This window comes from Numida meleagris, chromosome 5, assembly GCF_002078875.1.
Source record: "Numida meleagris isolate 19003 breed g44 Domestic line chromosome 5, NumMel1.0, whole genome shotgun sequence".
NCBI classification, from domain to species: Eukaryota; Metazoa; Chordata; class Aves; order Galliformes; family Numididae; genus Numida; species Numida meleagris.
Genome location: NC_034413.1, coordinates 26,315,971 through 26,341,011, shown reverse-complemented (window position 1 = coordinate 26,341,011; position 25,041 = coordinate 26,315,971). Strand labels below are relative to the sequence as shown.

General features: G+C 37.1%; 1 protein-coding gene across 3 annotated transcripts in view; it reads left to right on the top strand.

Annotated features, from left to right (window-relative positions):
* PARG (poly(ADP-ribose) glycohydrolase) overlaps positions 1-24,037 on the top strand; it is a 67,277-nt gene extending 43,240 nt beyond the window's left edge. For 2 of the 3 annotated variants that reach the window (XM_021398958.1, XM_021398957.1), the window contains exons 10-18: positions 39-118; positions 2,145-2,205; positions 2,642-2,717; positions 4,008-4,155; positions 10,066-10,144; positions 11,094-11,202; positions 15,207-15,312; positions 20,033-20,161; positions 20,663-24,037. In XM_021398958.1, coding sequence (XP_021254633.1) covers positions 39-118; positions 2,145-2,205; positions 2,642-2,717; positions 4,008-4,155; positions 10,066-10,144; positions 11,094-11,202; positions 15,207-15,312; positions 20,033-20,161; positions 20,663-20,826 — 952 coding nt within the window. In that variant the 3' untranslated portion in view covers positions 20,827-24,037. The remainder of the gene's footprint in view (positions 1-38; positions 119-2,144; positions 2,206-2,641; positions 2,718-4,007; positions 4,156-10,065; positions 10,145-11,093; positions 11,203-15,206; positions 15,313-20,032; positions 20,162-20,662) is intronic. The other variant, XR_002439390.1, reaches the window with a different exon arrangement.

Genomic DNA, 25,041 nt, shown 5'->3' with positions numbered 1-25,041 from the left:
CTGAAATCTCATCTAATTAATTTTGCCTTGTTTTCCAGATTGTTTGAAGGACGGTCACCACGGAAGCCTGAGAAACTTAAGACCCTTTTCTGCTATTTTAGGAGAGTCACAGAGAAAAGTGCGTACTTCATTTCTTTTTTTTGAGCTACGAAACTGATACATAGAGAATTTAATCCCATTTGATTTAGGAATGGCTTTGCAGCATTATGATGGAAGTGTCTATCAGAAGCCAACATGCTGAGTGTGCTGATATTCCTTGGTGCTACTTTCTCGTGTAAAGATAATGCGTGTAATCTAATTTTTCTGTGAAGCTTACTCTTCATTCCTTTTTTTTCTGAGAGTGGTATGTTTGTGTAAAATATCCATATATGCATATAGGTTCAGATAATTTTTTCACCTCTCCTTATTTATATATATATACTGTATATAAAGTGTAGATGTTTCTATATACAAAAACATACAATTTTTGTGTGTGTTTATATAAATTTAAAATACACATGCAGTGACTTGGTGTGCCTTATCAGAGTGAGAATGTAGAGAGAACTTATCACTACATGTGGTCATTAAAATCACCAGTACTGTGCCACCTGCATATCTGCAGCAATGTCTTACTATAGTGTTTTTATAGAACATTTTCTTTGCATGTTGATAACTCACTGTTAACACCAAATTCTTAGAAAAGTTTGCTCTTAAAAAGAAAAACTTCCACAGTTTTAAGCTATTGTGCGTAAAAAAACCTCTTTCATTTGTTCCATCAGTTTATTATTCAGTTTATCAGTTTATTATTTTATTTCATCTCTAAACGCAGCTATCTCCTGTTTCAGATAACAAGCTTCAGCAATCTCAACAGAAAAAAATCTCTGTGGTTAAAAAAAAAAAAAAAAGTGAATTGTTATCTATGTGCTCAGATGAGGAGAGGTATAATGTAGGGGCTCTTTTCTAATACTTCAGTAATATTTTCAAATTTTTGCTGCTGTCCCTGACTATACTGGGAGCATGCTTTATGAAAACTACTTCTTAATGTTAGAACATCAAACAATCTAATGAGATTTTTGCATCTCATTTCTTGAATTAAAAGTTCGTATCATACTAAAAGACTCCATTTATTGGGATTTTCTTTTCTTGCAAGGAATTAGTAAAACTGAAGTAATATAGCTCCATAAATGACTGTAATAATTTGACAATTCTTTTTTATTGTAAATGGTAATTGAGTTCCTTGTAAAGGAACACGGTGAAGGCCATGTGAACAGAAGACTTTGTCAGTAGATGAATGCCTAACTTATAAAAATGTTGCCACTGATAAGAATTCCTTTGCAGAAAAGCATTCCATTGCTGAAAGCAGTATCCTATTTTTTGAAACGGAAGCAACTTTCTTTTCCTTCTATGTCTCCTTAAACCTTATAATTTTGAAGAAAAGTATAGCTTTATTTAACACATCTGAAAGACTTCGTGCTTTAAATTTGTTTCCATTGTTTTCCACAAGCCAACCCAGTAGACTTACTGTAGCAAACAAATGAGACCAAATGAAGTTTTTCTTGGGATAACATCCTCTAATAAGAGGCTGATGTTTTCTTCCTGCAGTACAACTGAAATTTTGAATAAAGCAAGGAGAGATGATGACCGTGCATTCTCTCTGCAGTGAGATATAGCTGTTCTTTTTTTTTTTTTTTCTGAGCACAGGAGTCCTTTCACATCTGAAGTATGGTGAATTTCACTAGGATGCTGTCAGTAATGGCTCGGTTTGGAATCTCTTTATTTACACAGTAGGACTTGTTTATAAATATGACTTGCTGCTTCATGTACCCGTAGCTTGAATACTCCGTGTTGCCTATTGACATTTAAAAACGGACACCTCCAAAGGCTGGCAATTTCTGTCATAAGTGGCAGCACACTTTATTTTCACGTTAACCATTAAGTCATTTTAGTAATGTTTACAGTTCAAATGATTTTCACTTAACACGCAGCTTTTCCTTGACTTGGAAAAATACTCAAACTGCAAAGAAGTGAGTGGTTTTGGCCTTTCATAGTGCTTTCAGTTTAAGTATGGGCTGCCAGCGGAAGATTCAAAGCTGCTTTTGAGGACAGTTAAGCTCTTCTGTTTCTGCGAAGAATTATGTTGTAATCAATGGTTGATTTCCCCGCAGAACCTACTGGATTGGTGACATTTACAAGGCAGAGTCTCCAAGAATTTCCAGACTGGGAAAGGTAAGTCAAACATTCTGTTAAATGTGAATATTTGCCTGAATTATCTAAAACCTGAATCCCATTAATGTTGAATTGATTTAGACCTGCACGTGATCAGGAAACATGTTTGTTGTGGCGAGAAGTACAGAAGGAAGTGGGTGAATGGATACAAATAATTTGAGTGTCCTGTATGTACCTATGTGCCTGTGTAGCCAACAAGTCTGAAGTATGAATTTTTAGAACAGTAACATCGTTTGTCTGCTGCTTGAGTGTGTAAAAAGGGACAGCTCAAAAGGGAGTTTTTTGAAAGACAAATACATTTTCCTTAATCCTTCAGATTTTTTAATCATGTTATGTTAAGTTGTGTAAGAAGGTAGATTTTGGATGGGTTTTGTCTTAATGTCTGTGTGGAGATTCTGTCATTTTTTCCTGTGCAATATTTTTTCCTCAATGATAGATCTCAGAAAAAGCTGTCTAGATTGCATGTCACCTATGAGGGCACTATTGAAAGCAATGGACAAGGTATGCTACAGGTAAGTTCATATAACAGTAGATGTGGCTTTATATCATGCTTGTGTCATTTTTATGGTCTGCCAGCTTAAAGTTATTTATATTCAATTGATTTAAATAACAAGATGTTATGCATGTAAATGAAGCATCAAAATGAATTCCATGGGCAGACTTAGCGACATCAGTATTCCCTAGCTCATTGAGTTTTGTTACATGTACCTGTTACAGAAGTAGCTGACAGAAAATCACAAGTCCTGGACAGCTTCAAGTCCTTTGGTTCAAGCCAGGATCAAAGATTGACAAGATAAAAGTTTCAGGCTGTAATTTTTATGAGCTGCCAAGGGGTTTTGTTTTGTTTTTGTTTTGCTTTTGAAATGATTGTTGTGCCCCAGACGGTGACCAGGTCAGTAGTTCAGGAGACTTCTTGCTGCTGCAGCACCACTGTTTCAGTCTGGGAGCCAGTCAGCTGAAATAGATTGGTAAGGAGAATGTCCTGTCCATATCGATAGCAAGGAACATACTTCAGTTGTCAAATGAGCTTAAAGAAAGAAGTCTGTCTTCTAGAGTTCAGTTACTGAATAAATAAATAAGTAAATAGAACAACTTTAGCCAGGAAAATGTGATGTAAGCTTTTCTTAATTATAAATTTCCATGGGCAAGTAGTTTGCCTTAAATAGTGGTTGCTTTTTTTGAATAAAGCAATTGCTTTTAAAACTATTGTCTTTATAAAAATATAATATGAAAAGTGTGTTATTGCAGCAAAAATTAGAGTTCATAGTTCCAGGCAGAAAGGCTGGCGATCGAAATGAAGTACCTTTTTCAAGTGCATTTCAAGGAGAATATGTAAGAGCTCCTAAGGTTGGAACAACTGGTGCGGGGCTGTACTGAGCTATGAGTGCTTAGTGTGGACAGCCAAGGCAGAAAGCTTATTAAAGGACAACTTAATAATTCTTCAATGCCTCTAAAATGCAAAAGGGATGCTGTAATCTGCTGTTCGTATTTTTCACATTTCAGTAAATGTTTTGTTATTAAATATATGCCCTTTCAAAAAAATGAATTCAGCGCCTTTGAGATGCATAATTTTATTTTGCTGCATAATATCTCACTTGTCTCATTTCGTCTCAGAAGTAGGAAAGGGAAAAATGAGGAAGGCGTGCTGCTAATCAGACTCTGTCCTGCTGCTTGTATTTTTAAGTGATAGCAGCAGATTCCAACAGAGCTGAAGCTTGTACATGGTTTTATTTGCCTTATTAAATGAAAGGATTTTACGCTGTTTGCTTATCTCATAACGCTCCTGCATATATTCTTGTTAGGTTGATTTTGCAAACCGTTTTGTTGGCGGTGGTGTCACCGGGGCAGGACTAGTACAAGAAGAAATTCGGTTTTTAATCAACCCAGAGCTGATTGTATCAAGGCTCATCACTGAAGTATTGGATCATAATGAATGTCTTATCATCACAGGTTAGTCTTCGCAGTAAATGTTCTGGTTTTCAATATAGAAAACATGCTTCAACTTGAAGCTTTGTATGTTTAAACTATACAGGAAAAGAATAGTACTCATTTGTCGATGAGTTTTCTTCTTCACCCCACCTGCAAAGACCTTAGGGGAACTGTTCCAGTAGACGTTTTGCGAAGGAAATAAAAAGGAAGTGAGAGGAAGCAGACAAGTGTTATATAGAATTTTTTTTAACCGTGTATAATAGGATGCTGAGTCCTGAAATGCATTTTTAGACCTAGCTAAAAAATGGTTTGGGGCAATATAAGTAAAAGTCACAATTACCAGTTATTAGTAGGTAATGCTTCTGTTGTGTCAAAGCAGGATGGGTTTGTTCCGTTTTGGAATTTGAAATGTTTGAGTTGGCTTTTGGTCACCAAACAGGAGGTAGTGGAAGAGGAGAAAATCAGCAACCTTTAAAAAGAATAAAAAGTCGTGAAGTGTCTCTTGAGGATGTTTATCTTTTAAGTTACAAACACATGTTCATGTTATTTGTTGCAAGTTGTGTTTGTAACTTAGGATGCTAAAACTAAGTGCTTATGCAGTATATTGTTGAGGGGCTGCATATGGAGATATGCTCTCTGTCTAGTGCTTCACTGATAATATTTTTCCTTTGGTTTTAACATCTATCTTAAAATTTGGAGTGTTTTATTATTCCTTGGATCAAAATAGTGTCAAAACAGCTGATGTCTCTAGCAAAAACTGGAGAGGCCCAGGAAGTGCTGCCTCTGTCTTGGTTTTACTCAAGGTAATGCAGCAGCTGGGTGTATCATGACGGGAGGAGGGGGAAAAAGTTAAACTATTCTTTTCTTCATAGCCGTTTTTTTTATTGAGAGGTCTTCTAGACAAATAGTGTAGTAGATTACGTATGCTTTGTTTTTCAGCCTCCAGTAGTAAAAACGATGGTATTTTTCATTAACTAAACTGAGTCACCAGGCTGGAATTTGTGGACATAATGGAAAAGATTACTTGGAAAAGTCCTTCTGAAGCACTCATTCTTTCTTACATGCATGCACAGTAGAACTTCTGAGCTTAGGTCTTGCAAATCTTACCTTGTCCTGAAGCTGCTGATTGTAATGGCCAGAGCCTCTACTTTTTAATTCTTAACCTTGGTAATCTTTCTAAAAGTGTTCTGTTTCATTTTTCCACCATGCCTAAATCAGTGCCTTTTCTGTGACATCTTTATGGTAAACTTGATTTAGTGATTCATTGAAAAATGAATGGCCAACACTGATTGCTGTCATGTATTTCGGATATGATGATATAATAAAATTAACATATTGAAGTGCTTTCCTCTGCATGAGGCTCTTCTGGGAAGGGCAAAAACAGTGCAGCTATCGGTATGTGTCATAATGGATTGGGTTAAACACTAAATGAATTTTTGAAAGAGTTTCTTCCACTGTGGGGAAAAAACGACAGTGATTTGGTATCAGCAGATATCAGTGAGGGTGTTCTTAGACTGCAAAGACATTTCAGTTCTCCTGAGCCACTGTACTGTATAGTGATTTGCATTTAGTGTGATAGTGTTCTTCTCTAATGGAAATGGACCTTCTATCATTTTCCTGGATTTCTTCCATGTTGGTTCATAGTCAAGTCTCCACTGCACGCCACAATCCTCCTGATGAGTTATGTTCTTTGAGATGCATCTTGTCTCAGTGGCCTAATGGATATTACTCTGTAGCTTAAGTTTGCAGAAGAGTCTGAGAAATGGGAGAGAAATTAAATTCATTGCGATTGCATGGTATCTGGTTAAGATCACTGCTATAATGAATATGGAACTAGTCATGCGCAGTAAAGTTCTTCTACACAGACTGAAACATCAGCAGTAATGCCAAAGATTCCTGCAATTACTTTTTCACAGCTCTACCAGAAGTGTATCACTGTTTTTTACTCAGTTGTTCTGTGTTTTGTTTTTTTATTTTTTCTTTCCTTTGAGTTGGTGTATATCCAGCCAGCGTTAAGTGCAGGTGAAGCTGTGTTCTGTGTTTGCTTTGAATCTACAGATTGAACAGTGGCCATTTTCAGAGACTTCTAAGCACGTTATCCATGCAATAAACTAGATCAGTTTAATTAGTTCAGCTGAAAATTTACTCATAGGAAAAAAATGTTTTTCAGCTGGATTAGCTGCCTGATTGTGCCACTGTCTGAAGAGCCAGACGACTAGTGTTGGCACAAGATAAGGGCCAGAAGAACTGACTGGAAGACAGAGCAGGATATTCCCCTCGCCTTTGGCAGTAAATATACATTCATATTAGTGACTACAAGATTGAACCCTTGCTTTTTATGTGCGCTCTGTTTTTTGGGTGCTAATGGTGCTGATCCTTCAGTGGTACAATTTCTAGCTCAGACAAAATACTTGAGGGACAGTGTGACGTTTCATCGTATGCAATGAAATTGCGATCATATGCAATTGAAAAGCAAAACCATGGAAGTCTGAGAAGGGTAGATTTCATGGACACAGTCCCATAAGCACACTGGTACTTGAAATTTCACTGTTCTCATACTGTAACTGCTGCAAGTTTCACTAAGAATGTATTTTTTAATTATACTTGCATATACTCTCTTCTGAAGTTGGATAAGCTTCTTTTCTTTATGTAGTAGCTTGCTTTCTGGCTTTTTTTTTGGCTTTGAGGAAAGAGATTCACCAGAAGCATTAACACATCCAATTTATCCTGTATTGCATCCAATCTCCCTGCAATAGCAGCCTGTATCCCAGTGGTTCACAGGCAAAAGTGCTGCCCATTGAATAACTGTTTTTATCTGGCATATTTCCAGAACTTCGCTTATGAAAACCCACTGATTTTCATTAGCTTTAGGTTCCTGGGACATGAATTTAGTGTTTGTGTGATTTCTTTGAGCTTCTCCTTTATTGATTTTTTTCTATATATGCATTTACTTGTTTGATTCTTGATGCTTTTGTCATCATACACTGCACTTTCATAAAAATTAATGAAAACAATGAACCTTTGGAAAAAAAAAAAAAAAGTAAGCTTCATCCTTTGACTCATTTAATCTATCCTTGTCAATATCTTCATTATCTTTTCTTTCCATATGCCAGACCACAAATACTTCCTTTTCAGAGTTGAAGCTAAAGGCTGTCAGAAAGGTCAAACAAACTCCTAGTTTGTCTTTTCTTACTATTTGCTCAGACACTTTGCTCAAGTGTATCAGTAAATCTCAATTTTGGCTAGGTCAGGAAAAGCCTTAACTGATGATTGATACAGCCTGCGATTCAATTAGAAGGTTGACTTCTGAATATCTAAGCTGCCCGCAATTGTCTTGTGTGTAAGGATGTGGATGTGTATGAATATATAGGCATATTCTGCTATCACAATTCTTCTTGACTTCGGTTTTGCAACAGGGAGTGAATTTTTGGTGAGCAGCCTCCTACCTTCCCAATCACTTCCCAATCACAGCTTTTCAAAATAGCCTTGGTGGAGTTTGTTCTCAGTGTGGTTATTTATTTAGATTTTACAGATGATTAATGAGTGGTTAATAAGCTCAAGAAGCACTGATAAGTCTGTTACAATGAATTTGTGTAAATAGGGGAAATGTTTTGAAGTATAAGCATTATTTTAAATATTTTCAACAGCTTGTGTTTCATATGCTTGAGACTACAGGAAGCAAGCGTTCAGATTCCCTTGGCAGATGATGTTAAAGTGCAGTCATGTGTTTCTGATTTTTTCAAAGTTGTTTTTTTCCTCTTTAGAGATTGAAAACCTTTGAGGTTAAATTAAAACATTTATCTTCTCAGAATATCACCAATCTATGCAGTAGGCATCACTCTTGTCTGAGTAATCATATTTTTGGTGCTGTCGGTTACTTTAAATGCTTACAGGTCTTCGTAAATTATTTTTCTGTTATATTTATAGGTGTAATTGCTGGCACAGTCTGTGATTAAGGCATTGCTTAGAAGTTGTCATCTTTCTCTTACACTGTTGGTAACTTGTGCCAAACTGTACCTCTATGAGCTGGAATTTTCCAAATGAGATATTCTCATCAATCTACTACTTTAGAAATTCATCTGAAAATTGTTCAGCGGTTGCAAGCCCCACATGGGAAAACATGATTTTGCTATGGTGTTACTTCAGAGTTTTTCTTTGCATTTTTGCATCCTCAGGTTTTGAAGCAAGGACTTGAAGTTTGGTGAGATGAGGTGAAAGCTGGCTTTTTTAGAAGGGTTATGATTCTTGCCCTCTGTTGAAATGCTCTCCTTGGTCTCAGAATAAAGCCTGGAAAGGTACTTTGCATAGCAGAGCAAAAATAGCTAAAAATTACTAGATCTTAACAAGCTACTTTGTTACAGCCTTTAATGCTTGTCAAGGTACCCTGCTGGGCTTTTTCACAGAGCAACTAGGTATGTTCTAGCTGTGGTTTTGTGGCTTCCTAGGCTTTTACAGAAGTACCGTCTTTGGTACTGATCACCACAGCTGGGCTCAGTGGCCTTCCAGTACATTCAGTGCTGTGAATTGCAGTAATATCTGAGAATTTGTGTCAGGAACTGTAGAGCAGGAGTCATGCTGAGCGACAACAAAACAAAGTAACATGAGGAAAAGAGGTGTTATTGGGCAGTGAGCCTTGTAAGCTTAGCAGTCCTACCTATCATAGAATCATGGAATCAGCAAAGTTGGAAAAGACCTCTATGATCATCCAGTCCAACTGTCCACCTATCACCAATACTTCCCACTAAACCATGCCCCTCATTACAACATGTAAGCGTTTCCTGAACACAAGATCCTAATGTAGGATCGCCCCTGAGCTTGTTAGGCAGCAGTCAGAGTAACACTGATGCACTGGAAATCTGCTTTGTTCTTACCATGGAGCTTCCTTATGGATTTACAGGCTTTAATTTTATGTTAGAGAAATAAAGTTGTTTTGTGGAAACGTACAGCTTGCTACAGACACTTTTAAATCTCTACACTTTTCCTCTCATGTTTTCTAAGCTGTCAGCCCAGCTTTTTGCTACCTTGTGATGAGATAGCATTGCTGTGCTTTAGTAGTGGAGTGACTGTTTTATCATCATGTTTACAGGTAGTAGCCTGAAAAATGCCTTTAGATCTGAGTTGTGCTAATTAATAACTTTACATACAGTCTACAGCCACTACATGATAAACGGTTTGTCTGTTCTTGATTTATTAATAAGTTCTTTCTTCTTCCCTCATGGCTCCTATTTGAATTTCAAAGCACTGGAACTGAGCTGCTGTCTTTAAGAGAATTCTGATGGTTAAAAACATACAGCATTCTGTCAAAAACTGTGAAGTTATCTAGTTCTTAAAATTTAGAAATTACTAGATAAGAAACACTGGAAAATACGCTTGCTGCAGTGTAACGTAAATGAAAAAAAAGAAAACCACACCAGCCTCTCCTGGTCTTCTGCATTACTGGAAAATGATAGCCTTCATTAGCCAGTCTGTGTGTTCCAGGCTCTTAGCTCATGTTTTGTTTCTCAATACACTTCAGAGAAACCCTGCTTGCGTTTTGGTCCCCCTCGTGGAGGGGAGGCAACAGTCTTTGTTAACCAGGTAGTAACCAGGAGAACTTTAAAGAGGACAGGCAATTCATTGAGAAGTTACTTAATCTGGGAATGACAAAGTTGAAAACTGTCTCCTGGTTGTATGTGTGCTGGATGGCATGCATAGGAGATCTATGTCTGTAAAATCTGCCACAGACCATTACGTTGTGGCAAAAAAGCTCTTACTGGTTATAAGATGATCTTGTACTGTTGTATGCAGATATGAACCTCTAGCTTTGGCTGGTGCTTTTGAGAGGTGTGTATTCATTCAAAGCTCAAAAGCGTTGATTCCTATGAAAGATTTTACAAGAGAAAAAAATATTTACATATTCTTATGTAATATGGGAAATCATTTGTCTTTCAGGTACTGAGCAGTACAGTGAGTATACAGGCTATGCAGAAACGTACCGGTGGGCCAGAAGCCATGAAGATAAGACCCCAAGGTGAAGTTCCACATAAGTATTTCAAGTGAAGGAATGAACAAATGTCTTACACTTAAAAACTTGGTGCTTTGAGTATTTGCCTTACTATAGAATTTTATTGCTTGATCCTACTTTCTTCAGAAGAGCCAACAAGCTAAGAAAGTTACCTTCTGTTAATCAGCGGTCTTCCTTGTATTACCGATGCTCATGATGGTACCTGCCAGGGTGTCAGTTGTTAAATCAACAGGTTTTAATTATCAGTATTGAATCCAAAATTTTCTGAAGATAGTGAACTATGGATTATAATACGTCCCAGGAAGCTTGACAGTAATACTATGAGTGCTGTGGTGCAAGTGATATTAGTGTGTCAAAATAAGATTTTATATCATGAATCCGAGAAGAAATCTCTAAGTGCTTGCATTTATTTTCCCAACAGTGCTTCTGTAGTGAATGCACAAAATTTTGTATAGAAATATAAATGATGTATTGTGTTCTCCTTTATCAAATGTTCAAGGTCAGATTGGATGTGGCTTTGTGCAACCTGATCTAGCGGGGGTAGTCTCTGCCAAGGACTGGAGCAGGAGGAGTTGGAACTAGATGATCTTTAAAGGTCTCTTCCAACTCAAACAACTCTGATTCTTTAAATTTTGGAGGAAGATAAAGAGCCACGGTGCTTTTTTGACCTTGCAGTGTTTCTTTGTACTTAATAAACTGTGCCATTTAATGAGATTTATTTCACATTTCTACTTTTACGTTCAGAGTCTTGGCCAGAGTATTTATAAATTTTTAAGGGAATCTGCCTCTTCTTTGGTGCTATTGTCAGTACTCCATTGTTGTTACAAGCTCACCTTTCTAGCTTCTTCAAATGGAAAAGCTCTGCGGGGAACTGCTCATCTCAGATTATGATCATATGGCCAATATTTGAGGACTAATTTACTGTTGTCTTCTTATCTTCTCACTCCAAATTCAGGGATGAATGGCAGCGGCGCTACACTGAAATTGTTGCCATAGATGCATTTCACTTCAGACGTTTCCTTGATCAGTTTGGTCCAGATAAAATTAGAAGAGAGCTCAATAAGGCAAGTCGCTTTTTAAAGCAGCCTGCAGTATAGGGCTGTTTCATTAATGCTTGCAGTACCTTTTAAAATATTTTTGTATTTGTATATGTCTTCGGTTAAGAAAATGGTTTATCTTCATCTAATGGTGTACTTCAGGGTTTTGGCATCTGTTGTTAAAGCAGAAGCTTGTCAAACAGAATGGTTTATCCTTTGATACATTGTTCAAATGGGCAGCTTATTTAATCTTCAGAAATATAAACGAAGTTTGGATACACGTTTTGCTGACTCTTCTCTGTCCTACTTCTAAATAATGTTTTTGAGTTCTCTCCCCATGGTCGGCACTGCTGAATCCCATTCAGCCTTTCATTGAAGCTGGGGGTGGGTACCTCATGTTTTAACACAGTGACAGTTTGTAAATATGGTACCACTTGCTTTTCTTCTACCTTTTGGATAAACTTTTCAAGTATTTACATATTTAACTTCTCATATATTGATATAACCTTGAGCTGAGCTCTGACTATTCATAAATTTCCTATCTATTCACACAGTATCTGTAAGGGCTATTGCAACTGAATGTGTATAGACATGTCAAACAGCTTGTAGTGATAGGAACATTTAGAAGATTGATAAATCAGACTGGTTTCAATCCTTTAAATAAAGCTTTTGATCTTACATCCAGAAACAGCAAATTTCCTACAGATAGTTCTTGTACATTATCAATGGTCAATCCTTAACCTTATCCTACATTACTTGTGTGTGTCCAAAAGCGTAGAGTTAGCTCCAATAGCTTTAGATCTTGGTGGTTCTAGTTGTCAAGATTGCCAGGCTGAAGAAATCTTTGACAAAGGAAGCTGGAACTGCAGCGAGCATCTTTTTCTCTCCTCTGCTCTCCTTAATTTGGAATATTGTTGTAAGATATCTGAGTTTCTAGGTTGTTCCCAGCCCTTGATCTCTGCCCTGGACTGTCTGGGGTTTTTTTGTTGTTTGTTCAGTGGATTGCTGTTCTGATGCTTCTCTTGAAGATAAAGCAGTCCTTTCCCATCTTTGGAGGTGGTGCTTCTGCAGTGATGACTAATTGCCATCATTGAGCTGTTTGTGAATCTGGGACACTAGCTTCCAGACTTTGCTGATGTTTTCAAAGCCTTTGCTATTATCCCATGCTTAAATTTCATCATAACAAGAGGATGCTTGGTATCAATCTCCAGTTCAAACAGCAAATTCTCATAAGTTGAGAACAAGATTAATGGGCCAGATTTATGCTAATGACTAAGGTCCTCAGACATAGATAGTGAGAGGTCTGTGGCCTGTTATAGCAATGCAGCGCTCTTTTAACTTACGCTATTTGGCATACTTATGTTTGGGTTAAAAAGAGTGGGTAATAGCGTGCTTTTATGATAACAGATGTAGCAGGCCTCTGCTTTAGCTAGGGGTTTAGATGTAAGGGCATGCTACAATTGCTAGAAGATCCCCTACTTTCTACAGTGCAGGAGAGCGTGGAATACTATAGGATGCATTTAAAGTAAATTCAAACGTAGGGCAGTGTGTTGCTGACTCTCAGATAGAAAACGAGAAGGAATGTACCTTATTCTTATCGGGTTTTTTCCTCCCAGAAATGATGTACAATCCCAAAGGACTAATTTAATTTAGTCTTAAAGCCTTGGCTTCATGATTAAAGTAACATTCATCAGCTTGTTTCTTTTTGGTTGGAAATGAAATTAGCCCTGAAGGAGACAGTAAATAAATTTTGTAAACCTCAGTTATATCTTGGTACAAAATTCATATCATCTACGCTAGTGAATTTATGATCTGCCCACAATTTTCAGTATTATTGATTGGATTTGGATTTTTAAAAATAAATTACAGCAGGTAAGTGAAACTTTGATATACTGTGTCAGTCTGGCTGGCAGTATTTGATGAAGACTGGTGGTATTTAAAGAAAATTTTAAGTGTGAGTAAATGAAATTCCTATAATAGCAAAAACAGAACTAAGTTTTTAAGAAACTAATGTTTTAACAAATCAAGTATGTTCAAATGTACTCGGTGGGATTGGTTCTTTCAGTTTGTTTTTAAATTAATGTTAACCTTAAGGTTTTTCATGTGTGGAAAAAAGGTTGGTATAATAAGCTGCAATCTATTTCTATTTTTTTAAAATAAATTAGGTCATGGTAAACATAAGTATGTGCACGCAAGCTGTTAAATATGGATGTATTATGTATTATGTAGGCATAGCTCAGCCTCCATTTGTTTCCAGAGGCTCTTTTGTCCATCTGTTATTTTGGAACATTAAGAAATGATTGAAACAACTTGAATCAAGTGATTCTTCTTCCAGCTTACATTTTCTTAGGAGCCTATATGATTTTTCCTCTATAAGATCTACTTGTTTTAAAGAACCAGGTGCTTACTCTACGTTCTTGAACGCTGTCTTTCTGAGGCTGACCTTTGTTTCTGGTATAACTGAAAACAAGATTATTATTGTCTGAATTCAGCTCTTCAGAATGAGGGGAAAAAAAGTCTATCTACCTGATTTCAGCATTAAGATTTGCAGATACTTTTGTAAAGAGATGTCATAGTTCTATCTTTGCTTGCCCCTTGAGATAATTGCCTCATGAAGTCTGTCCCTGTCAATAATTTTTCGAGTTAGAAGTTCCACTTTCTAAATGCTGAAGAACAACTGATGGGTATGGTTGGGCTTGCTGTCATAAATGTCATGGAGCCTGTTTTGATGACCACTGACTAATAATAATAATAAAAGTGACAGGCTCATACTTAGCAAGAAATGCATCCCTAAAAATTATGGTGTATAGAACAGGTATGTTTCAAGCAGTGTTAGCTTTGAGAACTATATGGAACAGTTTTAAATGAAAGCAAACCACTTCTAAATAATGTGGGATGCCATATGTCTAGAGTTGTGTACAACTTCAGGCAGAATCATTCTTGTAGTTCAATAGGAACAGCTCTTCCCCATACAAAAGCAATTGTTTTAAAACTGTGCCGAGAACTTTCATGTTTCTGTATCAAAAGGTGAAAGCTACTTAAAATATATCTGTGCATTACTTCTTTTATGGAAAGTGATTAAGCTTCATCCTTTATTTACAATGAAATTGAAAACATAAGGGAACACTTAGATATTCTCTTCATTGGAAGTCCTTCCAAGTACTTGCTGACTTCTTAGTGTGTCTGGCAGGACAAGCTTTTGTTCTGTTTCTTTCCTGGCTAGCTGAGAAATATGTGGCCATTAAGTAAAAGCTGTGAAGAAGATGGCATCCTGCTGCAGTACCATTTCCCTTGCTGGGAGGACTTGGCCCACTTATTTATTTTTTACAAGCATGTTTTGGACACTGAGGACACTAATAGTAGATCTGACTTGAACACTTCTTATGCAGATGCTGAATTGTTGTGCACTGGTATATTGTAGGTAACAGAAGTCTGAATTTACAGCTTGCATCAGATCTTGTATCAAACAACATTCCATAATCTTTGTACTGCTGAAAAATGTAGGAGAGAGATGTGACATGCAGAAGCACCTCCCTTTTCTCAAGATTTTGTAGGGAATACCTGACTTTTTTTATCTCACTCTCATTTACTGTTTTAGACTTATACTCTGTGATGCCATTTTGTATTTTCCTTTTCAGTGTTGAGGAGTTTTGGTAATACTGGCCACAGGAGTTGGACTGTCATGTCTCTTAGGTGTACCAAAAAAAGAAAGATGTGATATAATCTACTGTTAAAAGCTACATTCTCTGCTCCAGCTGTTCTGAAAACTAAACTGTAGTTTTGAAATCCCTGGAAATCTGCACCTGCATCTAATTTTTAATATGGATCCAAATAAGGCAAAATTATTCTTGCCTTGAATTCTTTATTGCTACTGTGATTTACTTTTAACTTAAAGAGATATTAATGGTACATTCAACTTATGTGTGTTTTTTATTGCTAGAAGACGATACTGATTGTTGTCATTTAGTTGTTTGAAAATAATGCACCAGTGTGCCTGTCAACTTCATCTTTGGACTCTTGTCTGTCTGCAGGCCTACTGTGGCTTCTCTCGACCCAATGTTCCACCACAAAATCTCTCTGCAATAGCCACAGGAAACTGGGGGTGTGGTGCCTTTGGAGGGGACTCCAGATTAAAAGGTAAATTATAGCAATACATTGAGATTCAAATGAATCCGATAACTCAGATTTTGATTTTTGATCTTATTCTTTTTTGAGGGTAAGTACATTTTTTGGTTTTGTTCAGTGTAAATAAATTACAGCCAAGAATTCAAATAGTAGTTAAACTGTCCATAGACCTGGTTCATTAACTTTGATCTTTGGACATGACTGTTGTGATCTTAAATAATAAAAATGCATGCTGTTTTTCTATGTTATTTTCAGTTTAAAAATTGAAATAGCAATGTGATGGTTTCTGAAATGCCAGGTTTACAAGGACTTGTAGCACTGAAAACTTCAAAACCATGGATACTGAATATTAGTGGACTAAGGATCTACTCATTTTAACTCTGTCAGATAACTGTTAATCTTTCTGAACCAGTCTTTACAGCCTTTGCTTAAAAATTAGTATCTCTGCAAAGCTGTTCAAAGGACTTAATCATTTGAAAGGTTTCAGAAACTTGCTAGCAGTGCTTAATGTCTCATTCTGTGATACACTGCAGTATGCCAGGGAGGCTGTCAGTCACTGAGGCATGCTTCTTTCTTTTCATAACTCACCTGTTATTTCTCACTTTCTCGTCTTCTTTTATTTTTAGAGTATATCTAGTGCAGCAGATATCACATGCCTACTACATTCATGTAAGACCTGTTCCCATCAAGTCAAGAAATTTAAATTGACATTTAAATTGATAACCTGATGTATGTAATTTTAAGTATAAGTTAACATTTTTGGTTATTTTCAAACATGAGGGAAGTATTTAAATTTGTTTTTCTGAATAATTTTTGGGGGGGTACATTATCAGACAAACAATCACTAGGCTACCAACTTCAGTCGGTTTTCTATCCAGTTGTGGTTTGTTCATTGAGAATCTTTTTCTCAATATTCATTGGTTTGACAGCTGTTTTCGATTTGTTAGACAAAATGGGTTGCCATGTACAGACTGTCAATACCGAATGTAGGATCTGATCGTACTTGATTATAATCAAGTATGCTAGGAAGGTTTAATACATGTTCTGATTTGCATAAGGACTCCTCTTAGATCTCAATTGGTAATATCTCTTTTTTATGAGTTTTCAATTAAAAAAAAAAAAGCAGCACAAAACACACTGTTCATCTGACTTAAGTTGTTACTTGTTCAACACTGGATGTAACTTTTAGAATAGAGTTTGCTCCCTGGAGTGCTTGACTTCGTTGCCTATCAGTCAGAGCTCAAAAGTGAGGTATGCTGACAACGACTAACAGAACTGAGTCCATGTGAGGAGGCAGCCCATGAGAAAAGATGTCTTAGCAGGCAAAGAAATGAGCCATGAGTTGCTGAGTCTATAAATCTACAGTGAACTTTCAGTTAAGTTAAAATTAAACTGAAAGCTCAAAATAAAATACTAAGTTTTTCTCTGGTTTGGGGGTCAAACTTGTTTCTCCTCCTCACCCCCACACTCAACAGTTAACAGCCAGAGCTAGTGTTATGCAAATGCTCATTTTAATCTATGATTGTACTCTCAAGTCATCTCCTATTCTTTTGCTGGGCCTTAAAAAAGAACACATCACTTCAACCATACTCTTCCTGGAAAGTGAGCTTAATTTCTTAGTTGACTCTGCAAAATCAATACTTAATAAAGAGAATTAAGTGACAGTGATGTGCTATTGGGTATGGAGCTAGTCTTTAATATGTGACATTTTTCTTCAAGCCAATTCTAACTGGAAATAAGATGACAATTCTTTTTTTGTAAACTATGAGCTACAAAAAGGGTACAGTAATTTGTCTTGTGTATTTTTTGTCAGACTACATTGGTACTTGATGTGTGATAACCAAATGAACTCTTGCCTAGTTCAGATACTTCTTACACGGTCCTAACTACTAAAGCTGTTTCTCCCTTTCTAAAATGCTGTATAGGATTATTCTGAACTGCAAATTCTCTCAATGGTTTCACTTCACTGTGACCAGATTTGTTACACTGCAGAATAATCTTTTCACTTTATAGGGATTCATAATTTCCTCATTTTGAACATGTTTTCAAACTCTGAGATTATCAATATCACAATTTATTCAACCCAAAGTAACAGTGATGACAACACAGGCTTGACAGTGTATTGCAATGGCAATTTCCACAGTTTAAAATATTTCTCATGTAACATTCTTATGTTTGAAAGGATAATGGTGTTTATCTATTGTCTGGATCTGTAACAGAGACTTCAGAACAACCAAGTGGTTTTATGTAATTAGATGTAATTGAGTAAGTTCGATTATGCAGTATCATATCTTTTTTTGATCATCAGATAAGCGTAGTTAAAATCAAGGTCACAGATGATGAAAAAGAAGCCTTCATGGGGAAGGAAAAGATATTTGGCTTTATGAACGAAGAACCTGATACATAAATGAGACTTATTTGAGCTTAGTTAGGAATATTTCCTCAGTGTGGAGCATAGGACTTGAAATGCTGAAGAATTATGTTTATCTGATTGGGAGAAGTTGGAAGATCTTGTCTTGTTTTTGAAGCCAGAGGATGATTTAAGAATTTACAGCTACGGGGTTCTGTACAACTGTCTAAAAGGCTTTTTTTAAATGTTTTATTACTGAAAATGCAAAAGAGATGATCTGTATTGAGGCATCTCCATAAATACATAAATTTAACTTGTAGCAAATGTGAGAAAGTACTCTTTTTGTGACTTGGTGTAATTTATCCGAAAAAATAAGGTTCAGTAGGAAGAGGCTATAGAGGGATTTGTATTATGCTGAAGTCTTGGGCTCACTGGGTGGTGGAAGAAAGTATTCCTTCAGGTGCAGCTCCTGAAGAGTTAAATGAGATCAGATCTGCTGGGGCACGGGGGACACACGAGCCCCGGTCCCCTGTACCCCACAATCTATTACTGTTGGTCTTTTCTGTATCAGTAGCATGGATGTTTCAAATGGTGCTGTATTGTATTAATATTCAATAAGACTGAAGCCTGACTCTTACAGAAACTTCGACTCTTGTTTCATGAGATTTATAGTGAGTCAAAATAAATAGTTGAGTACTTGTAATATTTCTTGTGTGAAGTGAAATGGCATTGTTTGGAATTAATATGAAGATTCATTAGATTCTGTTCCCCTGTGCAAGCTAGTTAATTAGGCCCTTTAAAAGCTGAACTACTGAAGCTTTACCACATCTACAGCTGGTTCAGTAGTTTAATTAAATATCATTCCTAGATTGAGATTAATTTCACATGTGCTTTGTGTAATCTATAATTTTAGCTATGGGTTTACAAGACTTTTGACTTAAAATATCGCATTCTTTAATCTCTTTTCATCGCTGAACTATGACAAGCTTTCAGTTTAGCTTCCACTAGCAGGTGGTAACGCAGTACATACGCTGTTTTATTTAGAATAAAATCTTTCCTTTTCTACCCAATAAGTAGAGATAATTAAAATGTGATTGATATAGTCATTATAAGGATGAACACTGAAGCTGTACCCATAGGCTCTGAAACAAATAGTTTATGGGAGTTTGTTATTTGGACTAATGTAACATAACCTTAAAGGAATGTGTCATTGATGATATGTGCCTGTGACAGTCCAACCTCACAGTACTGCTTGGGGAAAAGGCTGTGCTATTTTAATAGTTGGGTGCTGCCTCAGAGGGTCTGTTTTTTTAATTCTCCCCAGGTGCTCTTTCTTACATCAGCTCTGGCTCTCAGTAAACCCTTCACTCAGCCAACTCAGCTGCCTGTCTTGCAGAGAACAATTAGCTTTTACTCTTTTGTCGGAGAACTTTTCTGCCAGAGCAGAATGGAGTTGGCTCAGTGGAGATGCTAATGAGTACCTGAGAGCTGCGAAAAACAGTGAGAAGGGACCAGAGCTGCTCTCTCCAGTTGCAGGGGATCGTTATCTTGGTTCAGCTGGATTATTGGTCAGTACCCCAGCTAATTTCCCAACATATGTCTTCAACAACCTGTTTCCAAGATAAGAAGCATTCTTGTTCCTTTTCCCTATAGGCAAGGCCTGTCTACTTTATAGCGTTTCCCTTTGACAGAACTTGAGATGCAGCTTGGTCCAGGGAGTTTGATGTAAAACTGGAAATTAACGACAGTTGCATTGCTGACATCACCACCTCCCTTTTAGAGGTCACAACAAGCCATGATACTTCATGCTGCACACTTTCATTATGGGCAAAATAGACACCTTAAATTGCACGCAGAATCATAGATATCCACTTGGGAGATTAAAAAAAAAAAAAATCTGATCAGCTCCTGCTTTGTGTAGCTTACCTAATAAAAGGATTGGCGACGTTCCTTCAGAAGAAGAGAACGTAAATTCTATTCTGACCTAATCTAAGTAGCTTAAACCCAGGATATGATGGGATGGTCTGTTGTTTTTTTAATGCTATTGCACATATCTACTGGTTAACTAGTAGCTCTATGCAGCTTGGTGCTGGGGAGGACAGATTTTGATTTTTATATATATATATATATACACATTTCTTTAAGGGTATTGTTTATCTGGAAAGTTGTTATCTCTAGTGACTCTATCAGAATACTTCAACGCTCTGAGCTGCAGCTCCCAGTATTCTTTACTTTGTTTTAAAAGTGGAAATAACTTTGTCTATTGTTGCATTGCTTTGCAGTGTTCACCTAGACATGGGTGGTACAATTATTTGCTGTAAAACTTAGGCTGTGTTTTATCTTGCGTTCACTCCTGTAATCTTTTTTCCCTTGTTCTTTCAGCCTTAATACAGATATTGGCAGCTGCTGAGTCTGGACGTGATGTTGTTTATTTTACCTTTGGAGATGTGGAGCTGATGCGAGATATTTACAGTATGCATACTTTTCTCTGTGAGAAGAACCAAACTGTTGGTGAGCATAAATAAATCTTTTCATACATACGGACTACTGTATAACTGGAAATAATTCAGTAAGAATCATTGTCATCAAGTCCTGAACCCAAGCAAATGGGTCTTGGTTTATTTGCACCTGTTTTCAGTGTGGGGAGCTCTTCTGATTCAGGGTCAACTGAACAATGTTAATCGGGCTTCTGAGATCCTAGAATAACTTACTTAGGAATTCTTCTCCAGAATTTGGAAAATATAAATGTTGTAGACAGAAGACTTGCAAAAGTTTTGTAATACAACTCAAAAGGCGTAAAAAAAGTGTGCAGAGAGCTGAGCAGAAAGAGGAGGGAGCCTGCCCTGTGTTCTGAAGAAACCTGGAAACAGTAGGGTGTCCCTTCTCTTACTACTCGTTTAGAGATGTCACTCTACACTGTTTCAGGCATTTCTAGTCTTCAGTTGCAGCCATATGTTCTTCATAGCACAATTTAATATTTCTTTAAATATAATCTTTGTTTTCATTTTTAAGGGGATGTTTATAGGCTGCTACTCAGATACTACAATGAAGAATGCAGAACCTGTTCTACTTCAGGACCAGAAGTCAAGCTGTACTCTTTCATATACAACACCATCGAGTCCTATGCAGATTCTACGGATGATGATGAAGAAAAAGGGTTGTGCTTTGAAGATTAAGATAAATGAGTTTAATCAGAATATTTTTTGACTCCTCCCACTGGTATATTGTTTGAGTTGCTGAGGGGAATGTATTAATTGGATAACTTAATATAGACTGCATTGGTAGTTATCAAACATCCAAAAATCAACCTTTGAGAGGTGAGATATTTTGTTTGGTAGCTTCGTACATGAAATGCTTGTTGATGTGTGTACAGAAAGGATTTCCCTGGTAAATCTGGTTTGCATTACGCCTTGTTAAGCAGGAGATCTTGGACACGCTTGTAATTTCAATCAAGATACTGCTGAAAAACTTTGTAAGATTTCTCTGTATCTAGACTTCTTGCTAAGTATAGTGCTGGAGTACATGGAGCTCTGTAACTCCCAGAATGATTTTAGAGAGAAACATTGTAATGATTGTTCTTATTGAAAGTTGTAACAATTTGATTACCTCCTTAAGACTGCCACGGTACTTTCATTGTTCTTATCACAATTTTCGTACATTTAGTTTAAAATGTTCTGGTTTTAATATACTTTGTAAAAAATGGCTAAACGTGAAAGGATTCTGGAGGAGCTATAATGCATTTCAGAACTGCATTATCACAGTCGAATTAGAAAAAGTTATGGAGAAGCAGAGAGAGTCTGAAGAACAGAAGAGTGGGAAAATGAGATATGTGATCAGAGTTAGAAGCGGAAGGAAACATTCATTCATTAAATTCCTAAAACCATTTTGTTGGTGCTATCTGTTACAAAACTGAACAAGGTCATAAGCGTATTAGTATACGTGAAGCTTCTCAAGGATCACTGTTGTTGGCAACTCCATTTGAATTAAGGTCTGCTGTAATTTTGTTTATATTCTCATATCAGTTCTCCTTTATTGCAGTATGTGAGCATAAGATCCCCATGGGAAAACACACAGAAACCACTTGCATATCAGTGGGAGGAAAGCGCAGGCTACAGATAAGAACGTAAGGTCTTGTTAGGAATTTCCACCTATGTCTTCGTAGGCGTGGGAATAGTAACATTGAAGAGAGGTCAAAAGGTCTGTAAAATCTGTGTTTTTAGTGTCTTTTATTGTTTCTGTAGTACATTAATATTTTACACAAAACTACAGATAAATGTGAAAAAACTTTCCGGCTTTACGTACAGGGCCAATTCAGTGAAATGGTCGTCTATTAGTAATTAAACCCAATTTAAGTCTAGGCCAAAATTGCTAAGTTTAACCTCTTCTGTATCAGATTTGCGTGGTCCATCATAGCTGCTACCTGAGCAATACAAGTAACAGCAGTAGGAAATTTAGTGAGCTATGGCTCTAGTGTCAACAAATCCTTTGGGTTGGTATCTGATAAAACATCTCCAAGCCTGAAACATGACCTAGTAATGAAATACTGGAAGCTGTTGGTAGTCTGGCTAGCAGTAAAGCACTCACTGCTTGAGCTGCTCTGGTGGAAGAGCAGCAGCAAAGTGTTTGGGTCATTTACACATAACTTCAGAGTGCTACACCATTGCATCAGTGCTGCAATGGGCAGCTGGGAAGTGTTGCTTCAAATGTGACAGACGCAGCAGCTTGGCTGATTTTGTCCTATTATTCCCGCCAGCTATGGTTTTCTTCACCCACATCCATGTCAAGGATAAGATTTACAATAGAATTATGGGCCTGTTTTGATGTTGGCAACTGGTATCCTCTGACTTCGCAGAAATCTTCTCCTACTCCTAGTGTTTTCATGTTGGCTGAGATTCTAGCAACGGGAATAAGTGTTTTATCATAAGCTCTTATTTGGGCATTTAGATTGAACTATGACAGCATTACTAGATGCAGCGCTGATGACAAATGTACCTGATTGATTAAGAGTTGTGACACAAAATTGGTGCTACCTGCCACATCTTCACCGTATTACTCAGGATTTCCTATAGAAAAGGTGGACAGAATTTGTTGCTAACCAACTGGAAGAAAATGCAGCAAAAAGTTTAAGGTGGCCAGATGTGACTTCCCCTTTATTGTAAATGCATGCATCTTTATTAGTGCAATATTTATTTTTGTTGTGAGGGGAAATGATTTTTTTTATGAAAAATGTACTAAATAAGATGGCACAAAATTTTAGTTTGACTCTAGAAACTGAAAAAATATATACTCAGTTTTGGAAAGATTCTCTGGAGTTCATATAATAGTGTATTCAGTTAAGTTTTTGGAGTGCCAACTATTTCTAGGAAGTTCCTAGTCATTTTCTGTCAGCTTTATTTTCACTGATACTGGAGACCTTTCAAATAGGGGAAAGAACAACATCTGAGATTGCTCTTTAGGATATGTTTCCCATACCTGTTTTCCTATGAAATATGACTATATGGACAGGAGGAGAAAAAGAAAATGTGTTTTCTGTTTAATGTGTCATCTGAGTAAGAATGATCTGTCCCGCATTCTACCTGTGTCCCTAAACTCGTGAAGGGCAATGCTGTAAGAACTCTTGGAATATGGCTTTGATTGCAGGCGGGCTGAAGATTACGTTTTTCTTGGTTTTGTTTTGGTTTTTTTGGAAGCAAAATAGCCGAGAGTTGAAGAGTTACCAATGGTGTTAGATTGCCATGGCTTTGGAATTCAATAAAGTGCTGAAGTGCCCAGAATGCTGCATGGGGAAGGAAGAATTCTGAATGAGCCCAGCGTGTACTCTGCACCTCACTTTTTCTGTCCAACTACCACTCTCCATTTATAAACTACCTGAAATGATTTCTTTAGCTGGAGATGCATTTTGGTGCTCTGTTGGAGATAGTGTGGAACGGAAGGCCCGATGCTCTTTGCAGCCTAGCAAGCTTCAGCTTCACTCTTCTAGAAACCTGTTTATGGAGTATTGTTCATTTTTTATTACTTTAAGGATGTTTGTTATATGTTTTCAGATAAAAATAAACTTCCTACCAAAACTATTGTTTTATACTTGTTTTAGCAGCTAAACTGAATGCTTAGTATGAAACAACAGGCAGTCATTTAGATTGCAATGTTGCCTCATAGTGTCGGAGTGCTGCTGTTTGTTCGACAGCTCTGGCACCTAAACTCCTCGGTTATGAGGTGTTCTTATGAGTACCCATTTCTGTATATATTAATTTATAAATGACAAACTGTTCCTGACATTCTTCTAAACTACAATTTATGCATCATTATATTATATTGATTTTTCTGGATCTGTATGCTAATGTTTACATGATTTTTGTAGGAATACAATTAAAAAATTGATTGAAGCAATGTGGTCTGCTTTGTCTTACGATATACTTTCCAGGACTGAAATCCCAGCACATCTGAATGTACGTGGCCCAACAGTAGTGGTACTAGTGACTGTCAGTACTGCAATAGTAGTAAATTAATAATTCTGTCAAAACAATATCATAATTTGTTCATACTCTATGACATCGTAGCAGTTGATTCATTGTGCTTAGTAATTTAAATAGGAAGGAACTATTGCAAATTTGGATTAGTCTCGAGAGCCTCTGGCAGTTGAAACGTTGGCCCCTGGGAGCAGCTCCTAAATTTGACTCTCTCAGTGACCGCTTCTTCCTGTAGATGCACCTTTTTGCAGTTGCTCCCTATTTTCTGGGTTATTTGTGCCTCTTTTTATCTTCTAAGAGTAAGTGCCGTACCCAAAGTCACTGTGCTTTAGCTATGTTAAAGAATATATTCATCTAGTGCACTTACTGAAGGAAACTGGGGCAGGTGGAACCGTACTTGTAATGCTCACAAAACTTCAGTCTTCAACAGCAAATAAAACGGAAAGGCTGATCCTCAAGCACTGCTTGTTCCTGGTTTTAGGTTTAATCTTTCTCATGTAAATGGTCAAGTAACCAAGCACCTCACTGTGATACTAAGTGTTGGACAGCCTGGAGATGACACTTCCGGTAGCACGATGACAGTAGAAAGGGGTTGATGCGTATTATAAGCTGTAAGGATAAGGAAGCAGAAGTGGTATGTTTTTGACAAGAGTGAAAACATCCATAAAGCCATGGAAATTGCAAGATGCTGCAGCCATCTCAAGATTTTTAACTAAAAATTGAGCGTTTATGATCTTGTTTTGTGCTAACAGTGCTTCATGCTCGTTTATCATTGCTTAAGTGAGTGCGCCCTGTGAACTACATAGGAGGTACCTGTCACTGATAGCTCCATTACAACATTACCATCAGTTTCTCCTTAACTGAGCTGTCAGCTGGGGTCAGATTGCCTGGTTCTGGCAGCTGGCACTCGGAATGCTGTTAAAG